Genomic DNA, 21,914 nt, shown 5'->3' with positions numbered 1-21,914 from the left:
AAAGCAAAATTTAAAAAAAGCAAAATCTGCAGTTTTCGTTGCCCGGCCGAGAATTGCAGTGGAACTTTTTTTTCGAATTTTCAAAAACTAATGTCATATTCGTCATTTTCATCTTCAAAAACCCCCAGATACCAAATTTCGTCGAAATCACCATTTTTTTTTCGCACGCCGAAATAGGGGTGCGCCTTTCGGGGTAGAAATTTTGAAAAAAAATTGTCAAAATCGGATAGGGCATACCTACCCGAAAACCTATTCAAAGACGTGCCACCCATCTTTGTAACTCTTATGGTTGCCGAGAAAAAAATTAAAGAAGAAATCCAAATTTCACCACTCCTTTGGGGGTGGCTCTCAAACAAAACACATTGGACATTGGACAAGTGATCTCCTCTATCACCCAATTTTTTTTGCATGTGGTCATGTAACACCATGTATAAAATGTTTACTTTCAATTGGGATGGTAACTAGGGGATGATTTTAGATTAGTTGTCACCGAAAAATAAGGAGTGAGCTTGTTTGTTGTTCAAGGTGGTGGCCTTAGTACCGTAACGAAGGCGTGACCTTATTGTAATATGTGAGATGAGTGCGTACAACGCACAAACCAAAGCGTACCATAAGTAAAGAAGGTGATGAGAGAAAGATGCTGTATTGCAAAAAACCTAAGCTATTCTTAAACAAGTTAAAAACATGGTCACTCGCGACCGACAAAAGCGCATTTTCACCGCACAGAATCAGTGATAACTCGGGAAGAAAGTGACTAATCCAAAAAATCTTATGTCGACTTTGGTCTCGGTTTCCCCAAGGTCTTGGCCTTGGATTTGAACCCCGGGATTTCACCATGGTCAAACGACCTCGGATTTGCCCAAAGTCGTGACCCGGTTAAGGTACCTACTTTATAGAACAAGATCGTGGTCTTCGTGCTGTAACTAAGGCGTTTTAGGAAGATACCTGAAATATGTTTTAATGTATTACTATTTTGCTCCGGGCGCTGCTAGAGGCTATATAGAAACTTTTTCATCAAACTAAAAAAATTGTTTTAAGACAACATTTTATCAACATGCAAAATTAAACTCGAAAAATGGTTTTTTAGAGTTCTGAAACATCAAATATCTTCCTAAAACTTAGAAACGGGATTTCCAATGGTCGTGACCTTGGACTTTGACCTTTGATTTTCGCCAAGGTCGTGGCCTAGGGCTTTGACCTCCGGTTTCCCCAAGGCTGTGGTCTTGGAATTTGACATCGTGTTTCCCCAAGGTCGCGGCCTTGAACTTTCCCCAAGGTCGTTGACCTCGGGTTTAGGAAAATATTTGAAATTGTGTTTTAGAACCTGCCGAGGGACTTGCATGCATTTTTGAATTTGATTTTATATGTTGGTAAAAAAGTTTTCTACGTTTAGGATGACAATTGAACTACGTTTCAGAACTTGCAAGCAACTTATCATCAAACTAGAAAAAATTGTTTTAAGAGGCAGAACATTTTTGTCAACATATAAAGTTAAACTCGAAAATTCTAAAACGTATTTCAAAATAAAACTTGGAAGCTGTCAACATACATAATTCTAGCACGTTCTCCCGTGATCAAAGTCCAAGGCCATGACCTTGAGGAATCTCCAAGGCCACCATCTGATTTCCCAAGGTTAACTTGTTTTCGAGTGCGAAACAGCTTCATCATCTTTCTCTTAAAGTTACGCGATTATAGTGACAACTGTGCATCTCTCTTTTCATACGTGAAAGTAAAAATTTTGAAAAAATAGATAACGTTATATGTAAGTAAAGTTTTTTTTTGCTTGCTTGTTTTCTTTTCCTCTTCTGTGTAAAATTGTGTCAGGTTTCTTCGAAGGTAAACAATGATTCCGGTTTTCTACCACTGATTTAGGTGGGTGCTTACTGCCACCACCTCACCTCCTACCCGAAAGACGCGTACCAAAGCGCAACGACTTCAACCGACTATATTGGTTTTGTAGGCCATTTTCTGGCTTTTATGCAATTTTATATTTCTCGATAAGTGTGGAGCAGCGAGGACAGCATCTGCTCACATCTTTTTCGTGTCCCTTTTAATTTCGCCCTAACAAGCGGATGCATATATATGACAATACTCAGGACCTATTAACTACGAGAACGCGGGGTGTGAAAATTCTGGATTCGACGAAATTTGGTATCTGGGGGTTTTTGAACATGAAAAAATTCCATTGCAATTCTTGGTCGGATAACGAAAATGGAGAGAATTCCACGAAATTCACTTTTTTAAAATCACTTTTCAAACAAAAGTTATACGCATTTGAAGATTGTTCCTTCGGGCCACAGTGTCCCCCGCCTACTAGTGAGTGATCTAATTTCGCATGTACTCGTAGTTAACCGAAAATGTCGTAAATAAAAAAGTCGATATTATGATTAAATGATCACAACAAATTCGATATGTCGACCGTGGTATTCAAGTCTGCAAATTCGATTCCAAAAAGATGTAGATCGTGGGTGGCTGCGGGTGATGGGAAAATGCTATTTAAGTAAAGTTCCATTACAAACAATAAGCATTATTGCAAGTATCGTAATATCGACTTAAATCGCTATTTTTTTGTTATTTGCGACATTTTCAATTCACTACATGCGAAATTAGATCACTCACTAGTAGGCGGGAGACACTTTCTAACCCGAAGGCCCAAAAACTAACTTCATATTCGTGATTTGAATGTTCAAAAACCCCCACATACCAAATTTCGTCGAATTCAGAATTTTTTTTCGCACCCCCATTTAGGGGTGTGCCCTTTCGTGGTAGGAATTTTGAAAAAAATTTTCAAAATCGGAAAGAGCATACCCAAAAACATATTGAAAGACGTGCCACCACTTTCTAACTCTCGGTTTATTTGGAAAAAGTGCTTGTTTTGATCCCCCTTACCACCCAAATTTTTTTTACATACTTATATGTAACACCCTGTATATCATAATTAAGGACAATGCATCATTTCGACAACGCTAAATTTAATTGAGTTTGTCCTCCCCTGTATTTAATTCAATTATTCAATATTGTTGTGTTATTTTGTTTTAGTTGTAACTTGAAAGAAATTATAGAGCGTCTGGATGTGACAATTTTGTTTAGTTCAATTAATTAACCGGGGGGATTATTAATAATTTGAGACACAGGATTGCGTAAATTTCATGTTATAGTTTTGGTTCAATTTCTTAGAAGTGTTCTGTTTTTATTTTATTCCTAGAATTTTTTTCGATGTAAATTTTTTTTAAATTTTATTTGCCGTTAACGAGGTATAGCGCGAAGTAGAGATAAGGTTCTTCGCAGAATTGCCGGGCGTACGTGCCGTTCAGCAAGAAGTTAAAAAAATCGACGCTTCGCGTGATTGGCGGACGGGATGTTGAAGAAAGGAGAAGGGCTTTTGGCTTAAATAGAAAATTTTGGAAGAGAGCGGGGCTTTTTGGTCGTGACAAAGCCAACCGGCGCTTCTTCGGTTACGTTATTTTTTGAATTTTGTGGAAGTTTTCCTGCGTAGTTGGATCCAGGTTTAATTAGAATTTTGTGTCTGCCGTTTTAAGAAGAATTATTGAGAAGTTTAAGAAGTTTGTCGTCGTCCTGTTTTTTTTTTTTATTTTGCGGAAACACGGAAGTTTTGAATTTGTGGGTACCCGAAGAGAGAAGACGTCGGTGTTTGAGTGGTTGGTTTACGTGTTTGTTTACGGATACCTCTTTTTATCGGAATACGTTATTCGGACTAATTTTAAAAGTAAGTAGTAGTTAGTGTTTTGTTTTGTCATGTTTTTTTTTTGTAATGTTTGAGTAATTTGTTTTTTTTTTGTGTGTGTCATTTATCTGTTTAAAATTGTAACAATTTGTAAAACAGAAATTTACGCAATTTTTTGTTTGAAATTAAACCAGTCATTGCAATCCAGGTTTTGTTTATTAGAGTCAAGGAGAGGTAATTGTCGGCGTCTCTTACTTTGTTTCAAGTTTATTAAATCTGGGGGTAAAGTTTCATATTGGAATTTAAGGATTTGGTTAAGCCACCTATTTATGTCATTGTTGGAATGCTGTGGGGTGGCAGAATCCAGCTGGACCTTGAGATGCGGATAAAAATTTTGTTTTCATTTTAATTACAACTGAGCTAGCTAGAGGTAATTCGTGGGATTCCCAGAAGTGAAGGTTAGGTCTCACAACAATATATATGAAATATTACCTTTGGAGTATTCCTATGATTGATTCGAACTGAATATAATTAACAACTGCGTGGTTACATTTCACTTCTACGATTCAAATTCGCCGAATGTGTACATGTTTAGTAACGCTTCACTCATTGAACAACCAAATTGCACCTTTTTTTACTCAGTTGCTCGCGTTAGTTGCACATTTCTACATCTGTCCTCAGTAAACGGGTATCCTTGACTCGCTCCCGAACGCTTTCTTTACAAGTTAAATACGCATTTCTTAAGAACAACATCAAACAATTAGGCTAAAAACGTAAATTGTTCGCCTAGTCGCATAACCGAATTATGTTTATGCCCCACCTCATAAATTATTAGTTTATGTGTTTAAGATCGTAAGCTAGTAACTCTGTTTTGTTAACAAAACTGGTAAATATGGATAAAGGCACGTTACGCATATTAATAATAATGAGGGCCTAACATAAATGCCCGTTTTAAGGAACTTTCGCCTACAAGGCGCATACGCATTTGTTATTTTTATTTTAAAAATTCCAGTTAGATTCCTACCGCTTAATTACTAATTAACAAGTATATGTAAAGTAGATCACTTCAGCAACAATATTATTTTCGTTCTCGTTTCGTTTTTCTGCTAGCGACTTTTGTAAAAAATACAGGGTGTTACACGACCGTTCGAAAAAAAAAATCGGGTTGTAGAGGGCATCAAAACAAGCACTTTTTCCAAATAAACCGAGGGTCCAACGTATTTCGTTTGGGAGCCACCCCCCAAAGAGTGTTGAAATCTGCATTTCTTCTTTAATTTTTTTCTCAGCAACCATAAGAGTTACAAAGTCGGGTGGCATGTCTTTGAATAGGTTTTTGGGTATGCTCTTTCCGATTTTGCAATTTTTTTTTCAAAATTCCTACCCCTAAAGGGCGCACCCCTAAAGGGCGCACCCCTAAACTAGGGTGCAAAAAAAAATTCTGATTTCGACGAAATTTGGTATCTGGGGTTTTTTAAACATGAAAATCACGAATCTGAAATTAGTTTTTGAAAATTCGAAAAAAAAAGTTCCACTGCAATTCTTGGCGGGACAACGAAAATAGAGATAATTCCACGAAATTTGTTGTGTACATACTAAACGAGTTAAGGAACAAAACTGTCGAACAGTTTTTTAAAATAACTTTTCAAACAAAAGTTATACTCATTTGAATGTTGGTCCTTCGGGTCGCGAAGTGTCCCAAGCCTACTAGTAAGCCATAATTTCGCATGTGTTGGTTGACAATGTTGCAAAAACAAAAGATTAACGGTTTGAGTCGATATTTTGTTATTTGGAATTAATTCGGTCATTAAATGATTAAAAAATTCGATGTATCGATTAAAACACCTACCAAGGTATCTTAAAGCGATTTGTCCTTAAAAGGAGCGTGTTCTTTTGGAAGTTATTTTTCAACCTAAGATTATGAAAATTTTTGATCATAGTGAAAAAGTATCATACGGAAAGTGATTTGACTTTTTCCCCTACCTTATTTAGATAATAAATAAATCGATCAGCGCTTTAAAATACCTTGGTAGGTGTTTTAATCGATACATCGAATTTTTTAATCATTTAATGACCGAATTAATTCCAAATAACAAAATATCGACTCAAACCGTTAATCTTTTGTTTTTGCGACATTGTCAACCAACACATGCGCAATTATGGCTTACTAGTAGACTTGGGACACTTCGCGACCCGAAGGACCAACATTCAAATGAGTATAACTTTTGTTTGAAAAGTTATTTTAAAAAACTGTTCGACAATTTTGTTCCTTAACTCGTTTAGTATGTACACAACAAATTTCGTGGAATTATCTCTATTTTCGTTGTCCCGCCAAGAATTTCAGTGGAACTTTTTTTTCGAATTTTCAAAAACTAATTTCAGATTCGTGATTTTCATGTTAAAAAACCCCCAGATACCAAATTTCGTCGAAATCAGAATTTTTTTTGCACCCTAGTTTAGGGGTGCACCCTTTAGTGGTAGGAATTTTGAAAAAAAATTGCAAAATCGGAAAGAGCATACCCAAAAACCTATTCAAAGACATGCCACCCGACTTTGTAACTCTTATGGTTGCTGAGAAAAAAATTAAAGAAGAAATGCAGATTTCAACACTCTTTGGGGGGTGGCTCCCAAACGAAATACGTTGGACCCTCGGTTTATTTGGAAAAAGTGCTTGTTTTGATGCCCTCTACAACCCGATTTTTTTTTTCGAACGGTCGTGTAACACCCTGTATATATATATATATATATATAAGTTTTTCAATAACGTCACCAGTTTTATTGTAAGCTACATTTTACTGAGACGCTTACCTTGGAATAAAATTAGATGTCGACGCCAAGAAGTGAGCTCAATTCTCGCATCCAAAACCTGCAGATAATCAAAGAAAACCTCCCAAGCCGCAGGGCGCGGTACACAGTTAATTGACTAATGCCTGAAGGGCCTTGCTCTACTCGTAATCTGCTTCTATACCAGTACGGTACTTAATTTGCTTCAGAAGGAAGTGATGGACTCCAACAACATTCACATTTCAAACTCGATCAAAATTTAACCGAGATGGCAAAGATATTAAATAGGTACTAATGTTAACAAATTACTTGAATGTGATAGCAGAAGGGACAAAATACTTATTATCTAATACGCTTATCTCTTTGAGAACAAATTTCAGAAAATGACCGCTCGTTATCAGCAAATGGAAGATATGTCAAAGATGTTGGCACTCGCAGGCAACGGTGAATTTAACCCAAGGTTATACACTCGTACGTCAATAGAACTTAAGCTGGCCCTTACAGAGTTGAATAAAATTTGAATTTGAACTAACATTAAAACTAAAAATTGAATCCCTAAAAGAAATCAAAGGTAATCCATCTCTTTGATACCCTAAAATGTACATACCTCTTAAATAATAATAGATGAAGCAACAATTGTCGATGGAAAATTGTCGTATAATAGATGACAATCGAACCTAAAGAAAAGGTACACCTCAATTACGGAAAATGCAAATGGCTGTACTTATGATAACCTAGAAAAAAAACGCAATTATATCCTCCCTGTTGGAGTTTTTAAGTGAATCCATTAACTAATTATTCTAGAATCCCCGGTTGAATGAATCCAATTGCTAGAGATTAATAAAATATGGATGATGGCAATTAAAATTCCATGCGTTCGCAACTAAGGCCTCAGCTGCTGGTTTAATCGAGTGTCACCTGATACTGTTTTCGACAGAAAGAGTGTGAAAGTCGATACACACTGCACAATAAAATTCAGCGATTCAAATTCCAACAATAGATGGAGCCATCTACTCAAGAGTTACGAGGCTCTTTTAAGTAAATAAACCGCTTACAAGGGTATTCAGTAAATTTAATAACTGAAAAATCGAAAATTACAGTTATTTTGTATAAAACTTCGTTATCAATGCTTTTATCTTAAGCCCCATCTGCTACTTTATCGTGGCTACGGACCTGGTTGATGTACATTGCCCTGCTTCTGAAAAAGTACCTATGCGAGTTAATTATCGTATTCGATAGTGAATCGTACAGAGATCATAGTTGATTATGACTGCATTTGTGTTTTCTTTATCGAAACAATTATTTTGTGTTGGGAGCCTTTTGTGTATGCTGCTGTCCTGTTGCCATGTAAGTTTTATCCGATATTGCAACCAAGTACGGAAGATTATATACGAATCGGCCGCTGTAGAAGATGTCAGGCTTTTAATAATCCTAAGGTAGATAGCCGTTTGTGCGGCGGGTTTTAGTTAAAGCAGCGCCAACTCAATCTGACTGTATATCATCTTATTTACCTATTATTATTGAGTTCAATTTATTAAAAGTACAGTTTCCTGACACTGTCAGCGAGTGCTTTTTTGTCTTTGATAAAGGCGCCCGAATATCGCAAACCTTTCACGGTCACGTTATTTGAATTCTTCGAAATTTTAATTTTTTTATCGATGGCGTGCGTGCGGGGTATTATGACAAAACAAGCTGTAAGCCTTTATTTCTTTCCGGCATTTTGTTTCAGTGGTATCAGAATAAATTTTTGTCAATCAAATTAATTGTGTGTTTATTCGAATCCTTTGTGCTACCTAGATAGAGTTTTCATGTCAGATTTTCTTTGATTGGTGCAAAAGATTTATTTCAAGTGTTGATCAAAGTTTGTGTCTCTCGAAATGAGAAATTTTAAGTCAATATTTGATAGTTGTATGTTAGGCATACATATAGTGTTTTAGACACATTATAATCCCAATATCCAGGTCCTGTTCCTGTCTCTACAAAATAATTTTGAATTAACCGAAATAAGTTCTAAACTACGCCTCAATCGTTTGGTGGTTTCCACGGAGTAGTCCGAAGATGTACCATCGGGTAGAGTAACAGTCTAATCCATTCCATTATGACACGACTGGCACGAATCTGTTTTCAGGGCCGGGATTAAAACAAACAGTTTTAGTTTTATTCATTTTTATGGAGAATTTGATTGCGCAGGTAAGTTCTTGTGTTTCGTCTCTTATGCGTTCGCATTATATAAAAAAGAACTAGCGATTGCTTTTCGTATACAAGCAAATACCTAAAATCCCCCTCGTAAAAGTTGCCACCACTAACTGACATTTTCTTTCCTCGCCTACTTTTATAGGAATGTCTTATTGGATATTACGTGATTTTTAATACGTCCAGACACCGGTGCTCGTAAAACAACAAGAATGTCTGGTATTTAAGAGGTGCTCGCCACAAATCTCGAAGTAGGTAGGTACGTGCGGTACCTGCCATGAAAGACGTCGTCGTTAATAAAATGATATATTGTTAAAACATTCCGAGCGTAATTACAATCTTTGCAATTATTGGCACAACGCTCGATGAAAACCAGCGGAATGCAACATTGTTTCTCTATTACTTCATCAATGACGTCAAGCTTCACTTTTTTTGCATAAAAATGAACACAATCTTGTGCGAAACGTGTTTAAAAATACGCAGGTAACGTACCTACCGTAAATAGAAGGTAACGTAAGACGATAAGTCAAGGTTCTGCACTCTTTTATCTCCCCTGATCATAAATACTTAGGTATCAAAATAGGAACTAAAAATAATCAAGTTAGAAAGTTTCCGAAGTTGTCGTTGTGTTTTGCCGAGCACATGCAGTGTGAATGTTATTTTTGTTGCACTCACAACAACCACAACCACTGCCTTGTCTAGTAAAGTATTCTTATCCTTCTAGGTATTCTATTAATACGATCCACCTTATGATGATAATTTCAAATTTGTTACCAAAACTAGGACGCTTGGGTCTACTCGCGCGGCGTAAACTTAGAAAAATTCAATTTACCTTAATTTGGGAAACACTCCAACAGGCGAGCACCGCACACGTACCAATTTAAGCCACTTAATCCTAATTTATACAACAAACGCACCACTTCCAAAATGATAGAATTTTGTAACTGAACTAAATTTTAGATCGAGATGGATATTTTAATGAGATTTGTGATTGGGATGAGTTTTTTCGAACGGAATTGTCATTTTCGTGATTGTTAGTCGTCCTCGAGTTTGACGGTTAAAGACGCGCCCGATGTGGGGTCGGGTTACAGTAGCCGGTGCGGCTGAAGTTTTCCGACTCCTGAAGCTTTGGCGCGTTTCCTTCCATTCCATTCAAACTCGCGAACAGGTTTTGTATTTATGGGCATCCAAAAGGCGCATTTGCTATAGGTGGCGACATCTGAAAGTTATGAGTACTAATCGCGTGAAGTATTCCTACCAGATGAGTCATTGATTTATTTTAATTACAACAGGAGTCTCCAATTTTCGTTGTATTCAAAGTGAGGGAAACTGAATGTATTTGAAGAAACTAAGAACTGAGTAACTTAAATTTTGATATCACTGAAGCAGGATTGTTACACAAGCACACAGTTAAAACGCTCTGTTTCCAAAAAAGTAATTTATACGACGTAAGATGTGTTGCCTGCGTGCAAGGTGTTCATTCAGAATTTTAACCTAAAGAGGAAAAAATAAAAGGTGGGAACCTTGAATTAAAAGGGGTCGAGACGGAAATGGACAAAAAGGAAGTTATAAGAGTGGGGAGAAACGCGTCATTATTGGCAGTGGTGCAATAAAACAAAACTGACATCGTCTCTTCTGTTTTATGATATTGATAAGTCAAGTTGACATAACTGACCAGTGCAAAGGAAGTAATACGATGACGACTTCCGTCGCGTGTTATGCTATTTCCCACCACCGTTATATTCTCTCCTCTTATTTTTACTCGTAGATTTTAACGGAGTTGTAGCAACGTTGAGATAAAAGGCCTAAACTCCGTACAATCTGCGCATGCGAAAGAAACGTCAAAGTTGCAATGTTATTAATTAAAATGTAGGTTAGGTTATTGTTTTCATCACAGGCTGTTATAATGAACAAATATATTCGTAAATCGTAATGTACATTTAAACTCACAGACTTTTGACGTTGTTATACCAAGAGCCATGTTTCGCTGCGGCAGTATAAAATCCGAAAAGGACAGTATAAGCCCCATGTTCACAAATCGTAACCCAAGACATTTCAAATACCTACGAATCGCTAATAAACCGGACGGCTACTACGGTGATAAAACTGGAACGCTCCTACTGGCATAAATATACAAATTTGCTTTCCTACCGCCTCCAATAAGACAGCCCGATTGTAGATGACAACCGACACAAACAGGCCGTCACTTAACTTTATTGTTTGTGCATTACATCAATGGACCCGACACTCACCGCTAGCACGAAGGAATGGCCCGTCAAAACCCGGCTGTATAAGACCATGCACCAAGTCGTTGGCGTACGTGAACGTCCCTGCATTCAATTTAATGTTTGCTACTTGTAGGTTTCAGTTCTTAGTACAAAGATGCCTTGCAAACGGTCCGACAGAGTTTATGTGCGATTGCAAACCCGAACACAACGTCAGTAAGGTCGCAAAGTTTCTAATGTGCTCCAAGATTTCAATTTGAAATTGCCAATTCACTATAACTAAGGTGCCCTTTTTATTATTCTGTAATTTATTATTATTTAATGTTTAAAATATTGGTAAGCAATAAAAAGTTTACATATTTATCAAATTTATTGTTCTTGAAACCCATTAACTTCTTCTTAAAAAATCAAATAAACGGTTTTTCATGCAATTTAGAAATTAGTAATAAGCACCTTCTTTGGAAGAACCTTTGAGTTAGAAACAGGGAAGCATCTCGACAGACTGAACGTAGGGCTTTCTATCACTTCATTGCAGCGACCCAATTCTCAGCCTTCTCTTTACAGAAACTATGGAAGCACAAGTACAAATAAAACTTTATTGTAAATTATGCAGCTATTTACCTAATAGGTCCACAATTTAAGATCGATTCACATTATCTGTCAAGTCAGATTATATCCCACGGGTTTGGTAATCTTTCTCTCGTCCACGGCTCTCTTGACTATTCCGGTTCAGACAATTTCAAATTGAAATCTTGGAGCACGTTAGAAACTTTGTGACCTTACTGCCGTTGTGTTCGGGTTTGCAATCGCACATAAACTCTGTCGGACCGCTTGCAAGGTATCTTTGTACGAAGAACTGAAACCTAAAAGTAGCACACATTAAATTGAATGCAGGGACGTGACCGTGTGACGTTCACGTACGCCAACGACTTGGTGCATGGTCTTATACAGCCTGGTTTTGATGGCCCATTCCTTCGTGCTAGCGGTGAGTGTCGGGTCCGTTGATGTAATGGACGAACAATGAAGTTACGTGACGGCCTGTTTGTGTCGGTTGTCATCTACAATCGGGCTGTCTTATTGGAGGCGGTAGGAAAGCAAATTTGTATATTTATGCCAGTAGGAGCGTTCCAGTTTTATCACCGTAGTAGCCGTCCGGTTTATTAGCGATTCGTAGGTATTTGAAATGTCTTGGGTTACGATTTGTGAACATGGGGCTTATACTGTCCTTTTCGAATTTTATACTGCCGCAGCGAAACATGGCTCTTGGTATAACAACGACAAAAGTCTATGAGTTTAAATGTACATTACGATTTACGAATATGTTTATTCATTATAACAGATACCAGCTTGTGATGAAAACAATAACCTAACCTACATTTTAATTAATAACATTGCAACTTTGACGTTTCTTTCGCATGCGCAGATTGTACGGAGTTTAGGCCTTTTATCTCAACGTGTTGTAGCCATATATATCTTCTCTTATATATATGGTTGTAGCCATATTTCTCTTATATATATGAGCCCATATATGTCTTTTATACATATATGTATGAGCCAAATAACATGTGTTTTTTGATATAAGCACTAGAGCGCGACATTGGCGCACAGCGCACGCGTTGATACGGTGTCTCTATATATGCCAACGGTACTGGTCGGCTATGCATCAATTTTATTATATATAATATTGATATATTTATAATGCATTTTGTGAAATACCTTATAAGGGGACAATTTTGAATTAATCTATGGGGTAAAATGGTAAATATTCAAATTGTAGTAGTGAGTCAGGACCCTTTCAGCGTACTATTTGTCCCAAATTCTAATTTAAAATCCTTAGAATCTGTATGTTTTAAAATATGTTGTTTGAAGTAGCGTTTATGATTTGTCCCATAATCACAAGTAGCACATTTAAAAACCTTAGAAGCTCCATGTTTTAAAAGATGTCGTTTGAAGTCGAGTTTAACGTTTGTTTCATAACCACAATTACCACATTTTAAATCCTTAGAAACTTTATGTTTTAAAAGGTGTCGTTTAAGATCGGATTTATAATTTGTCTCATAATCACAATTAGTACATTTAAAATCTTTAGAAACCTTATGTTTTAAAAGGTGTATTTTAAGGGCGGATTTAAAATTTGTCCCATAATCACAATCAGCACATTTAAAATACTTAGAAACTTTGTGTGTTAAGACGTGTTGGTTAAAGTTATACTTAATGTTTGTCCCATAACCACAAATAGCACATTTCAAATCCTTCGAAACTTTATGGGTTAAAAGATGTTGTTTGAAGCTGCTTTTAATATTTGTCCCATAATCACAATCAGCGCATTTAAAATCCTTGGAAACTTTATGTTTTAAAACATGTTGTTGTAAGTTCCATTTACGATTTGTCTCATAATTACAATTAGCACATTTAAAATCCTTAGAAACCTTATGTATTAAAAGGTGTCGATTAAAGCAGTATTTCTTGTTTGTTTCATAATCACAAATAGCACATTTAATTTCCTTAGAAACTTTATGTGTTAAAAGATGTCGATTGAAGTTGTTTTTAACATTTGTCCCATAATCACAATCGGCGCATTTAAAATCCTTAGAAATTTTGTGTGTTAAAAGATGTCTTTTGAAGACATGTTTATTATTTGTTCCGTAATCACAATCCGCACACTTAAAATCCTTAGAAACTTTATGGGTTAAAAGATGTTGTTTAAAGTTGCCTTTATCATTTGTTCCATAATCACAATCAACACATTTAAAATCCTTAGTAACTCTATGTTTTAAAATGTGGCGTTTGAAGTAGTTTTTATCATTTGTCTCATAATCACAATCAACACATTTAAACTCAAATCGAGTTAAAAAGTGACTTTGAAAGACAGAGGGTTGCTGTACTACTACATTATAAAAAGATTTGTGTGGTGTACTAATGGTAACCTCGTCCTTTATTGTCACCAAAACTTCGTTGCTTACTGAAATATGTTCCTGAAGAAAGGAATCGATTTCTACTTCTTGTTTTGGTTCGATTTTAATGGGTGGTATGTCATTATTTCCATCCATACCTAAACAATTAATTGTTATAAATAAATGTGTTCAAAATCAATTTTGATGTTAAGCAATACAGTTAGATCCCAGAGCAACCAAACATATTACTTACTTTCTGAGTAATCAAAACTTGTTGAAATGCACAGGGTACAATTGCTATGGTCGATGCCCAATTTACAGGTAGGTACCAGATGCTACAGGTATTAAACTATTTTTTTTTAAAGTAAGTAATCTCTTGTAATCCTCGGATCTTGGACTATACCTGTGTTAAGTTCAGTGAAATATAGGTTTATTTTGAACTGCTTAAAATCATATGTAAAGAAGAGTTCTTTAAATTGCACGTGTGGTGTGAAATTAGCTACTCTCAACTCAAAATGTCAAATGCAGAGTTGCCAAATCATATACAATTGATTTAACAAATCAACCCTTTTCGGATTTTATGCTGCTCCAGCGAAACATGGCCTCAAAAATCTGCGAGTTTAAATGTAAATTACAATTTACAAATATATTTATTCATTACAATAGCCTGTGATGAAAACAATTTAATGCATTTTTTACAATAACCTAACCTACATTTTAATTAATAACAATTGCAATTTTGACATTTCTTTCGCATGCGCATTGTAAGGAGATTTAGGCGTTTTACCTTAACGTACATCTATTAATCACAATTAGCATATTTTACAATTTCAGACTCTTTTATGTGTTGAAACATGTTGACTGAAGACATGTTTAATATTTGTGCTGTAATCACAATCAGCACATTTAAAATGCTTAGACCCTTTATGTTTTAAAAGGAGGTGTTGATTAAACAAATATTTCTTGTTTGTTCCATAATCACAATCAGCACATTTAAATTCCTTAGAAACTTTATGTATGGGTTAAAAGATGTTGTTTAAAGTTGCTTTTATCATTTGTTCCATAATCACAATCAATGCATTTAAAATCCTTAGTAACTCTATGTTTTAAAATGTGGCGTTTGAAGTATTTTTTATCATTTGTCTCGTAAATACAATCAGCACATTTCAAATCCTTCGAAACTTTATGGGTTAAAAGATGTTGTTTGAAGCTGTTTTTAATATTTGTCCCATAATCACAATCAGCGCATTTAAAATCCTTGGAAACTTTATGTTTTAAAACATGTCGTTGTAAGTTGCTTTTTACGATTTGTCTCATAATTACAATTAGCACATTTAAAATCCTTAGAAACCTTATGTATTAAAAGGTGTCGATTTAAGCAGTATTTCTTGTTTGTTTCATAATCACAATAAACACATTTAAAATCCTTAGAAACTTTATGTGTTAAAAGATGTTGATTGAAGTTGCTTTTAACATTTGTCCCATAATCACAATCGGCGCATTTAAAATCCTTAGAAATTTTGTGTGTTAAAAGATGTCTTTTGAAGACATGTTTATTATTTGTTCCGTAATCACAATCAGCACATTTAAAAATCTTCGAAATTTTATGTATTAAAATATGTTGTTTGAGGTCTTGTTTCCTATTTGTCCCGTAATCACAATCCGCACACTTAAAATCCTTAGAAACTTTATGCGTTAAAAGGTGTTGATTAAAGCAAAATTTCTTGTTTGTTTCATAATTACAAATAGCACATTTAAATTCCTTAGAAACTTTATGGGTTAAAAGATGTTGTTTGAAGTTGCCTTTATCATTTGTTCCATAATCACAATCAACACATTTAAAATCCTTAGTAACTCTATGTTTTAGAATGTGGCGTTTGAAGTATTTTTTATCATTTGTCTCATAATCACAATCAGCACATTTAAAATCCTTAGTAACCCCATGGTTTAAAATGTGGCGTTTGAAGTAGTTTTTATCATTTGTCTCATAATCACAATCAACACATTTAAACTCAAATTGAGTTAAAAGGTGACTTTGAAAGACAGAGGGTTGCTGTACTACTACATTATAAAAAGATTTGGGTGGTGTACTAATGGTAACCTCGTCCTTTATTGTCACCAAAACTTCGTTGCTTACTGAAATATGTTCCTGAAGAAAGGAATCGATTTCTACTTCTTGTTTTGGTTCGATTTTAATGGGTGGTATGTCATTATTTCCATCCATACCTAAACAATTAATTGTTATAAATAAATGTGTTCAAAATCAATTTTGATGTTAAGCAATACAGTTAGATCCCAGAGCAACCAAACATATTACTTACTTTCTGAGTAATCAAAACTTGTTGAAATGCACAGGGTACAATTGCTATGGTCGATGCCCAATTTACAGGTAGGTACCAGATGCTACAGGTATTAAACTATTTTTTTTTAAGTAAGTAATCTCTGGTAATCCTCGGATCTTGGACTATACCTGTGTTAAGTTCAGTGAAATATAGGTTTATTTTGAACTGCTTAAAATCATATGTAAAGAAGAGTTCTTTGCACGTGTGGTGTGAATTTAGCTACTCTCAACTCAAAATGTCAAATGCAGAGTTGCCAAATCATATACAATTGATTTAACAAATCAACCCTTTTCGGATTTTATACTGCTCCAGCGAAACATGGCCTCAAAAATCTACGAGTTTAAAATTTAAACAATTTACAAATATATTTATTCATTACAATAGCCTGTGATGAAAACAATTTATTGCATTTTTTACAATAACCTAACCTACATTTTAATTAATAACAATTGCAACTTTGACATTTCTTTCGCATGCGCATTGTAAGGAGGTTTAGGCGTTTTACCTTAACGTACATCTATTAATCACAATTAGCATATTTTACAATTTCAGACTCTTTTATGTGTTGAAACATGTTGACTGAAGACATGTTTAATATTTGTGCTGTAATCACAATCAGCACATTTAAAATGCTTAGACCCTTTATGTTTTAAAAGGAGGTGTTGATTAAACAAATATTTCTTGTTTGTTCCATAATCACAATCAGCACATTTAAAATCCTTAGAAGCCTCATTAGAAACTGTATGTTTTAAAAGATGTCGTTTCAAGTTGCTTTGACGATTTGTCCCATAATCACAATTAGCACATTTAAAATCCTTAGAAACTTTATGTGTTAACAGGTGTTGGTTAAAGCAATATTTCTTGTTTGTTTCATAATCACAATTAACACATTTAAAATCCTTAGCAACTTTATGGGTTAAAACATGTTGTTTGATGTTGCATTTAACATTTGTCCCATAATCACAATCAGCGCATTTAAAATCCTTAGAAACTTTATGTTTTAAAAGATGTCGTTTGAAGATGTATTTATTATTTGACCCGTACTCACAATTGGTACAGTTAAAATTCTTAGAAACCTCGTTTGAAACATTATGTGTTAAAAGATGTCGTTTGAAGACTTGTTTACTATTTGTCCCGTAATCACAATTGGCACATTGAAAATCCTTAGACACTTTATGTAATAAAAGATGTTCTTTGAAGTTGCGTTTATCATGTGTCTCATGATCACAATCGGCACACTTAAAATCCTTAGAAACTCTATGTTTTAAAATGTGGCGTTTGAAATATTGTTTATCATTTGTCTCATAATGGCAATTAGCACATTTAAAATCCTTAGAAACTCTATGTTTTAGAAGGTGGCGTTTGAAGTAATCTTTATCATTTGTTTCATAATTACAAGTAGCACATTTAAATTCCTTAGAAACTTTATGTATCAAAAGATGTCGTCTGAAGTTGCACTTAAAATTTGTCCCATAATTACAATCACCACATTTAAACTGAAATTGAAATTCAGAGGGTTGCTGAACTTTTTCATTATAAAGCGATTTGGGCTGTGCTGTACCAATGGTAACTTCATGCTTTATTGTCACCAAAACTTCGTTACTGACTGAAATTTGCTCCTGAAGAAAGGAATCGATTTCTACTTCTTGTTTTGGTTCGATTTTAATGGGTGGTATGTCATTATTTCCATCCATACCTAAACAATTAGTGTTATAAATATAAATGTGTTAAAAAAACTATTTTGGGGGGCGAGATCCCCATATATATGGAGATCCCTAACCCCGAGGAACCAGACATTACTTACCTACATTCTGAGTAACCAAAAATTGTTATTAAAGAGTAGTGTTAATGCACAGGGAACCTATTCATACTTGCTAGCTAGAGCGATAGTCAATTTACAGGTACCAGATACTATAGGTCGAGCTAAAGGTATTAAAATATTTAATTAAAAAGAAGTAACCTCTGGTACTGCTTGGATCTTGGTCTATACCTGTGTTAACTTCAGTGAAATATACGTTTATTTTGAGCTTTGCTAATTGCAAAAGCAAAAAAGAGGTTATTTAATAGCGTTTTTCTCAAGGCGTTTTCGATTGGCAAAACTCGTGCTGCACGAGTGCAATTTTTACGTTCTATTGGTAATTTTAGGGCAATTTTCTGTGTTCCATTGGCAAATGTGATGCAACAATTACGCACTCAGTGCAAATTTCGACGCACGAGGTCCGAGGGCTCGTAGGAGCTGCTAGTTAACAAATTTTCAAAACAAACGTGCGACAATTTGAATTTGTTTCTTGCGTTGGGAGAGTTTTTTGTCGTCATCTAGCGATAGCGAAGATGATGAACTAGCCATAACTTCTATTTTACAAAAAGTTGCACTTACACATTAAACTGAACGCCAAAAATTGGTTCTTTACAGGAATTTCAAATTTATATTCCTCATCGTTTATCATAAATAATACTGAAATCGTTTGTCATTTTTTTGAATAGAGATTTGTCGATTACCTAAATCTAAAATGAGGTTATGGACAAATGACAACAAATCTTTACGAATATTTATGTTCCATTGAGAGCAATTTTCATATGGATTTCTTCAGTTTCTCGTGCAACACTCGTGCAGTAGGTACGAGTTTTGCCAATCGAAAACGCTATTATAGGCACGTGAAAATAGCTACTCTCAAATCAAAATCTCAAATGCAGCGTTGCCAAACCATTTAAGTCATTAATTAATAGAATTAAATCAAAGTTGACGATTCTGATTTAAATCTTACAACAAAAGGTTGTAGTAAACCTAATTAACCCATAGACATATGAGAATTAAGACTTAACTCTCAGGTTCTACCCCTATTTCACACTACAAGAACATGGAAATAAAGTCAACCCGGCAACGTTTAAAAAAAATCAAAAAATCACACGTGATCAAACATCAAAAGCAACTGCCAAGGATAATAAGAGTTGAAACATAGCCCAAAAGTTAATAAAGTAGTTAAGACTTTTTTGTTAAGAACAAGATGGAAAATTACATGGCATTGTAGGCAAATTATTAACTAATTTATCGCACAGATTCTAAACCGAAGAGTTTTGATTAGCATAATCTCACCCCTGAGATATGTAACTCGCCCCTCGTTCGGGGTTTCGAGCCTACAGTTCAATGTCAAACACAATCACGGAATTAGGTAACTCATTTGATTACAGTTTTCGCTGCCTCCGTGACTGCTTCATTCACTGAGAACATGTTAGTTACTAACATCAAGTCAGTACACACACACAAACAACTCGGAAATTTCCGCATATTAACATAATGATCAAAATTAGTATGAATATTACTTCCGGTCAAGACCATGTAATCAAAACATAAACATAAATTAAGCAAACGTTATACTAAAAACGTAAACTGTGTAGATTATTTAAACTAGCGTGATTTGTTTAACGTAAAGGAGGATGTTAGAACTAATCTACTGGAGCGTATCAGATTTTAAAAACGTTCGTGGAGGTGCAAAGCGGTCAAATTATGTCGTTGGTATGGGGTAACTCTTAAACTATAAGTATAATGCCCGTTTGCACCCACAAATTTAAGCGGAGCTTAGCTTAAGCGTCCCTCCATGGCAACGATTATTGAGACAATGGTTGCCATGGATTTTAAGGGACGCATAAGCTAAGCTCCGCTTAAATTTGTCGGTGCAAACGAGCATAAGTGTTTTTGGGATATGGGCAAAAGTTGTATTTTCAATTTAAGTTATCGGAAATATGTTTATTACTAAAGTTTTTTTTTGTAATAATTGTTGCAAAATTTACCGTTTTCAGAATAACTATACGGGGTCAAGTAAAAAAGTTATCGAACGTTCAATTTGCATAGATATAAGTGCAAAACTACTATTGAACAAACAGCCGATATTCTGCAAATAGTCTCCAATAATATACCTAAACAGCTGTGTAAACCTCTCTTTAATTATGTCTATTACAATTATATATATATATCGCCGGAAAATTTGTAGTTCAAATTAACATCGTAAACCTCAATTATGAATACGAATGTCTGCAAAAGTTATATCAGCACGTCTAACGAGAGTATTAGAAATGTATGACTGCTATTACAGTTAAAATTTAATTATCGATAGCACGTTCCCTACTTAAAATTCAGTTCAAGTTGCTAGCGCATGTGGTGCTGTTACAATTTTACGTCTTGTCAAATGATATTTGGTGCATTATATGGGCCATTATTTATTACAGCGCGTTTTATTGATGACAACGTAACTGTTACTATGCTGCAGTTTAACTTGGTAATTAAAGACACGACATAGGAAATACTTCAATTTACTGTCGTTCTCCTCGCAATTTGGCCGATTTTTCGCATACTAGTCGATTCCATCCTTATACTATATTTAAGTATAACTCTCGAAGAAAAAGGAATCATATCGTAGAATATATTTCATAAAGCACAATATCAACATTTTATTTAGCGTAGCTCGTTAATCAGGGTATGTCTAATAGTTGTATACTGTTTCTTTAGGAACCATAAACATAAAAAAATTATACAACAGATCTTAGTAAAACTATAAAACGGCGAATTAGAGAACTGCCTATGTAAATATCTGTACGTATTATGTGGTAAATAAATAATATGTTGGCCCAAAACTTAATTTGGGTAAACTTACGACAAGACAATTTGAGAACGTGGTGCTCAAATAAAGCGTTAATTTTAAATATCCCACTAAGATCAAAACCGATACGTTACCTGAATTATACCTTAAAATCAATAAAAGTGATATCGAAATGCAAATAATGCAAGAAACTTAAATGCTGCCATCAAACACAGTTTTTCACAAATGGAACCATTAATAGTCGACTGACCAGGCGGAAATCGCCACCTGCTCTTCCAGGTCAATCCGTCGCTGTCTGTCAGCTCTTCGACCGAGATGTAAAAATAAACAAATATTTGCAATTTAATTAAAAGAAATACGCCTTTACAGTTCAACCAAATCCAAACAATGACACAAGTTATTCCAGTTACGGTATCTGCCACCTGATGACTGCTATGCATGACTTTTATTGTAATATAAATAGGTAGGTACATCGGTACACGTACTTATCATGCATTTTGTCAAATATATTTGAAATAGACAGTATTAAAATATCTCGTAAAATGATGTTAATTAACATTCTGCTGAGTCAGGACTCTTTCGCCGCTTTGCCGCAAAATCATACTTTCAAATACTTACAAACTTTATTTTACAAGATGTTGTTTGAAGTAGCGTTTATAATTTGCCTGATAATCACATTCAGAACATTCTAATTCTTAGAAACTCTATGTTTCAAAAGATGTTTTTTGAGGTTATGTTTATCTTTATGATTCGTTCGATAATCACCATCAGCACATTTAAAATCCTTAGAAACTGTATGTGTAAAAAGATGTCGTTTGAAGGCGGGTTTAATATTTGTCCCATAATCACATTCAAAACATTTAAAATCTTTAGAAACTTTATGTTTTAAAAGATGTCGGTTGAAGTTGCTTTTATAATTTGTCTCATAATCACAATCGGCACATTTAAGATCCTTAGAAACTTTATGTTTTAAGAGATGTTGTTTGAAGTTGATATTTAGATTTGTTTCATAATCACAATCACCACATTTAAACTCCTTAGAAACGTTATGTTTCAAAAGATGTAGTTTGAAGAGGTGTTTATTATTTGTCCCATAATAACAAGTAGCACATTTAAAATCCTTAGAAAATTTATGTTTTAAAATATGACGTTTGAAATTGAGTTTACCATTCGTCCTATAATCACAATCAACACATTTA

General features: G+C 34.8%; 2 protein-coding genes and 2 long non-coding RNA genes across 4 annotated transcripts in view; all 4 read right to left on the bottom strand.

Annotated features, from left to right (window-relative positions):
• LOC116174002 overlaps positions 1-9,768 on the bottom strand; it is a 77,181-nt gene extending 67,413 nt beyond the window's left edge. Inside the window, exon 1 of the long non-coding RNA XR_004146007.1 lies at positions 9,492-9,768. This is a non-coding gene — a long non-coding RNA (uncharacterized LOC116174002). The remainder of the gene's footprint in view (positions 1-9,491) is intronic.
• Positions 9,769-10,787: 1,019 nt separating this feature from the next.
• Positions 10,788-13,466, bottom strand: LOC116175017. The gene is made up of 4 exons (XR_004146220.1): positions 11,806-13,466; positions 11,506-11,747; positions 11,338-11,451; positions 10,788-11,163 (listed from the first exon to the last, which is right to left on the bottom strand). It is a non-coding gene; the product is annotated as an uncharacterized LOC116175017 (long non-coding RNA).
• Positions 13,467-14,944: 1,478 nt separating this feature from the next.
• On the bottom strand, positions 14,945-16,447 carry LOC116175016 (zinc finger Y-chromosomal protein-like). The gene is made up of 2 exons (XM_031493060.1): positions 16,100-16,447; positions 14,945-16,004 (listed from the first exon to the last, which is right to left on the bottom strand). The coding sequence occupies exon 2, from the start codon at positions 16,000-16,002 to the stop codon at positions 15,046-15,048; it is 957 nt and encodes a 318-aa protein (XP_031348920.1). The 5' UTR covers positions 16,003-16,004; positions 16,100-16,447; the 3' UTR covers positions 14,945-15,045.
• A 193-nt stretch (positions 16,448-16,640) lies between these two features.
• On the bottom strand, positions 16,641-18,255 carry LOC116174623 (zinc finger X-chromosomal protein-like). Its single transcript, XM_031492563.1, has 3 exons — positions 18,081-18,255; positions 16,830-17,816; positions 16,641-16,723 (listed from the first exon to the last, which is right to left on the bottom strand). The coding sequence occupies exons 2-3, from the start codon at positions 17,812-17,814 to the stop codon at positions 16,641-16,643; spliced, it is 1,068 nt and encodes a 355-aa protein (XP_031348423.1). The 5' UTR covers positions 17,815-17,816; positions 18,081-18,255.
• Positions 18,256-21,914: the final 3,659 nt, after the last annotated feature.

Source organism: Photinus pyralis, unplaced genomic scaffold (assembly GCF_008802855.1).
Source record: "Photinus pyralis isolate 1611_PpyrPB1 unplaced genomic scaffold, Ppyr1.3 Ppyr1.4_LG6, whole genome shotgun sequence".
In the NCBI taxonomy this organism is placed as follows: Eukaryota; Metazoa; Arthropoda; class Insecta; order Coleoptera; family Lampyridae; genus Photinus; species Photinus pyralis.
The sequence above is the reverse complement of the archived record's forward strand: the minus strand, read 5'-3'. Positions and strand labels throughout refer to the sequence as shown.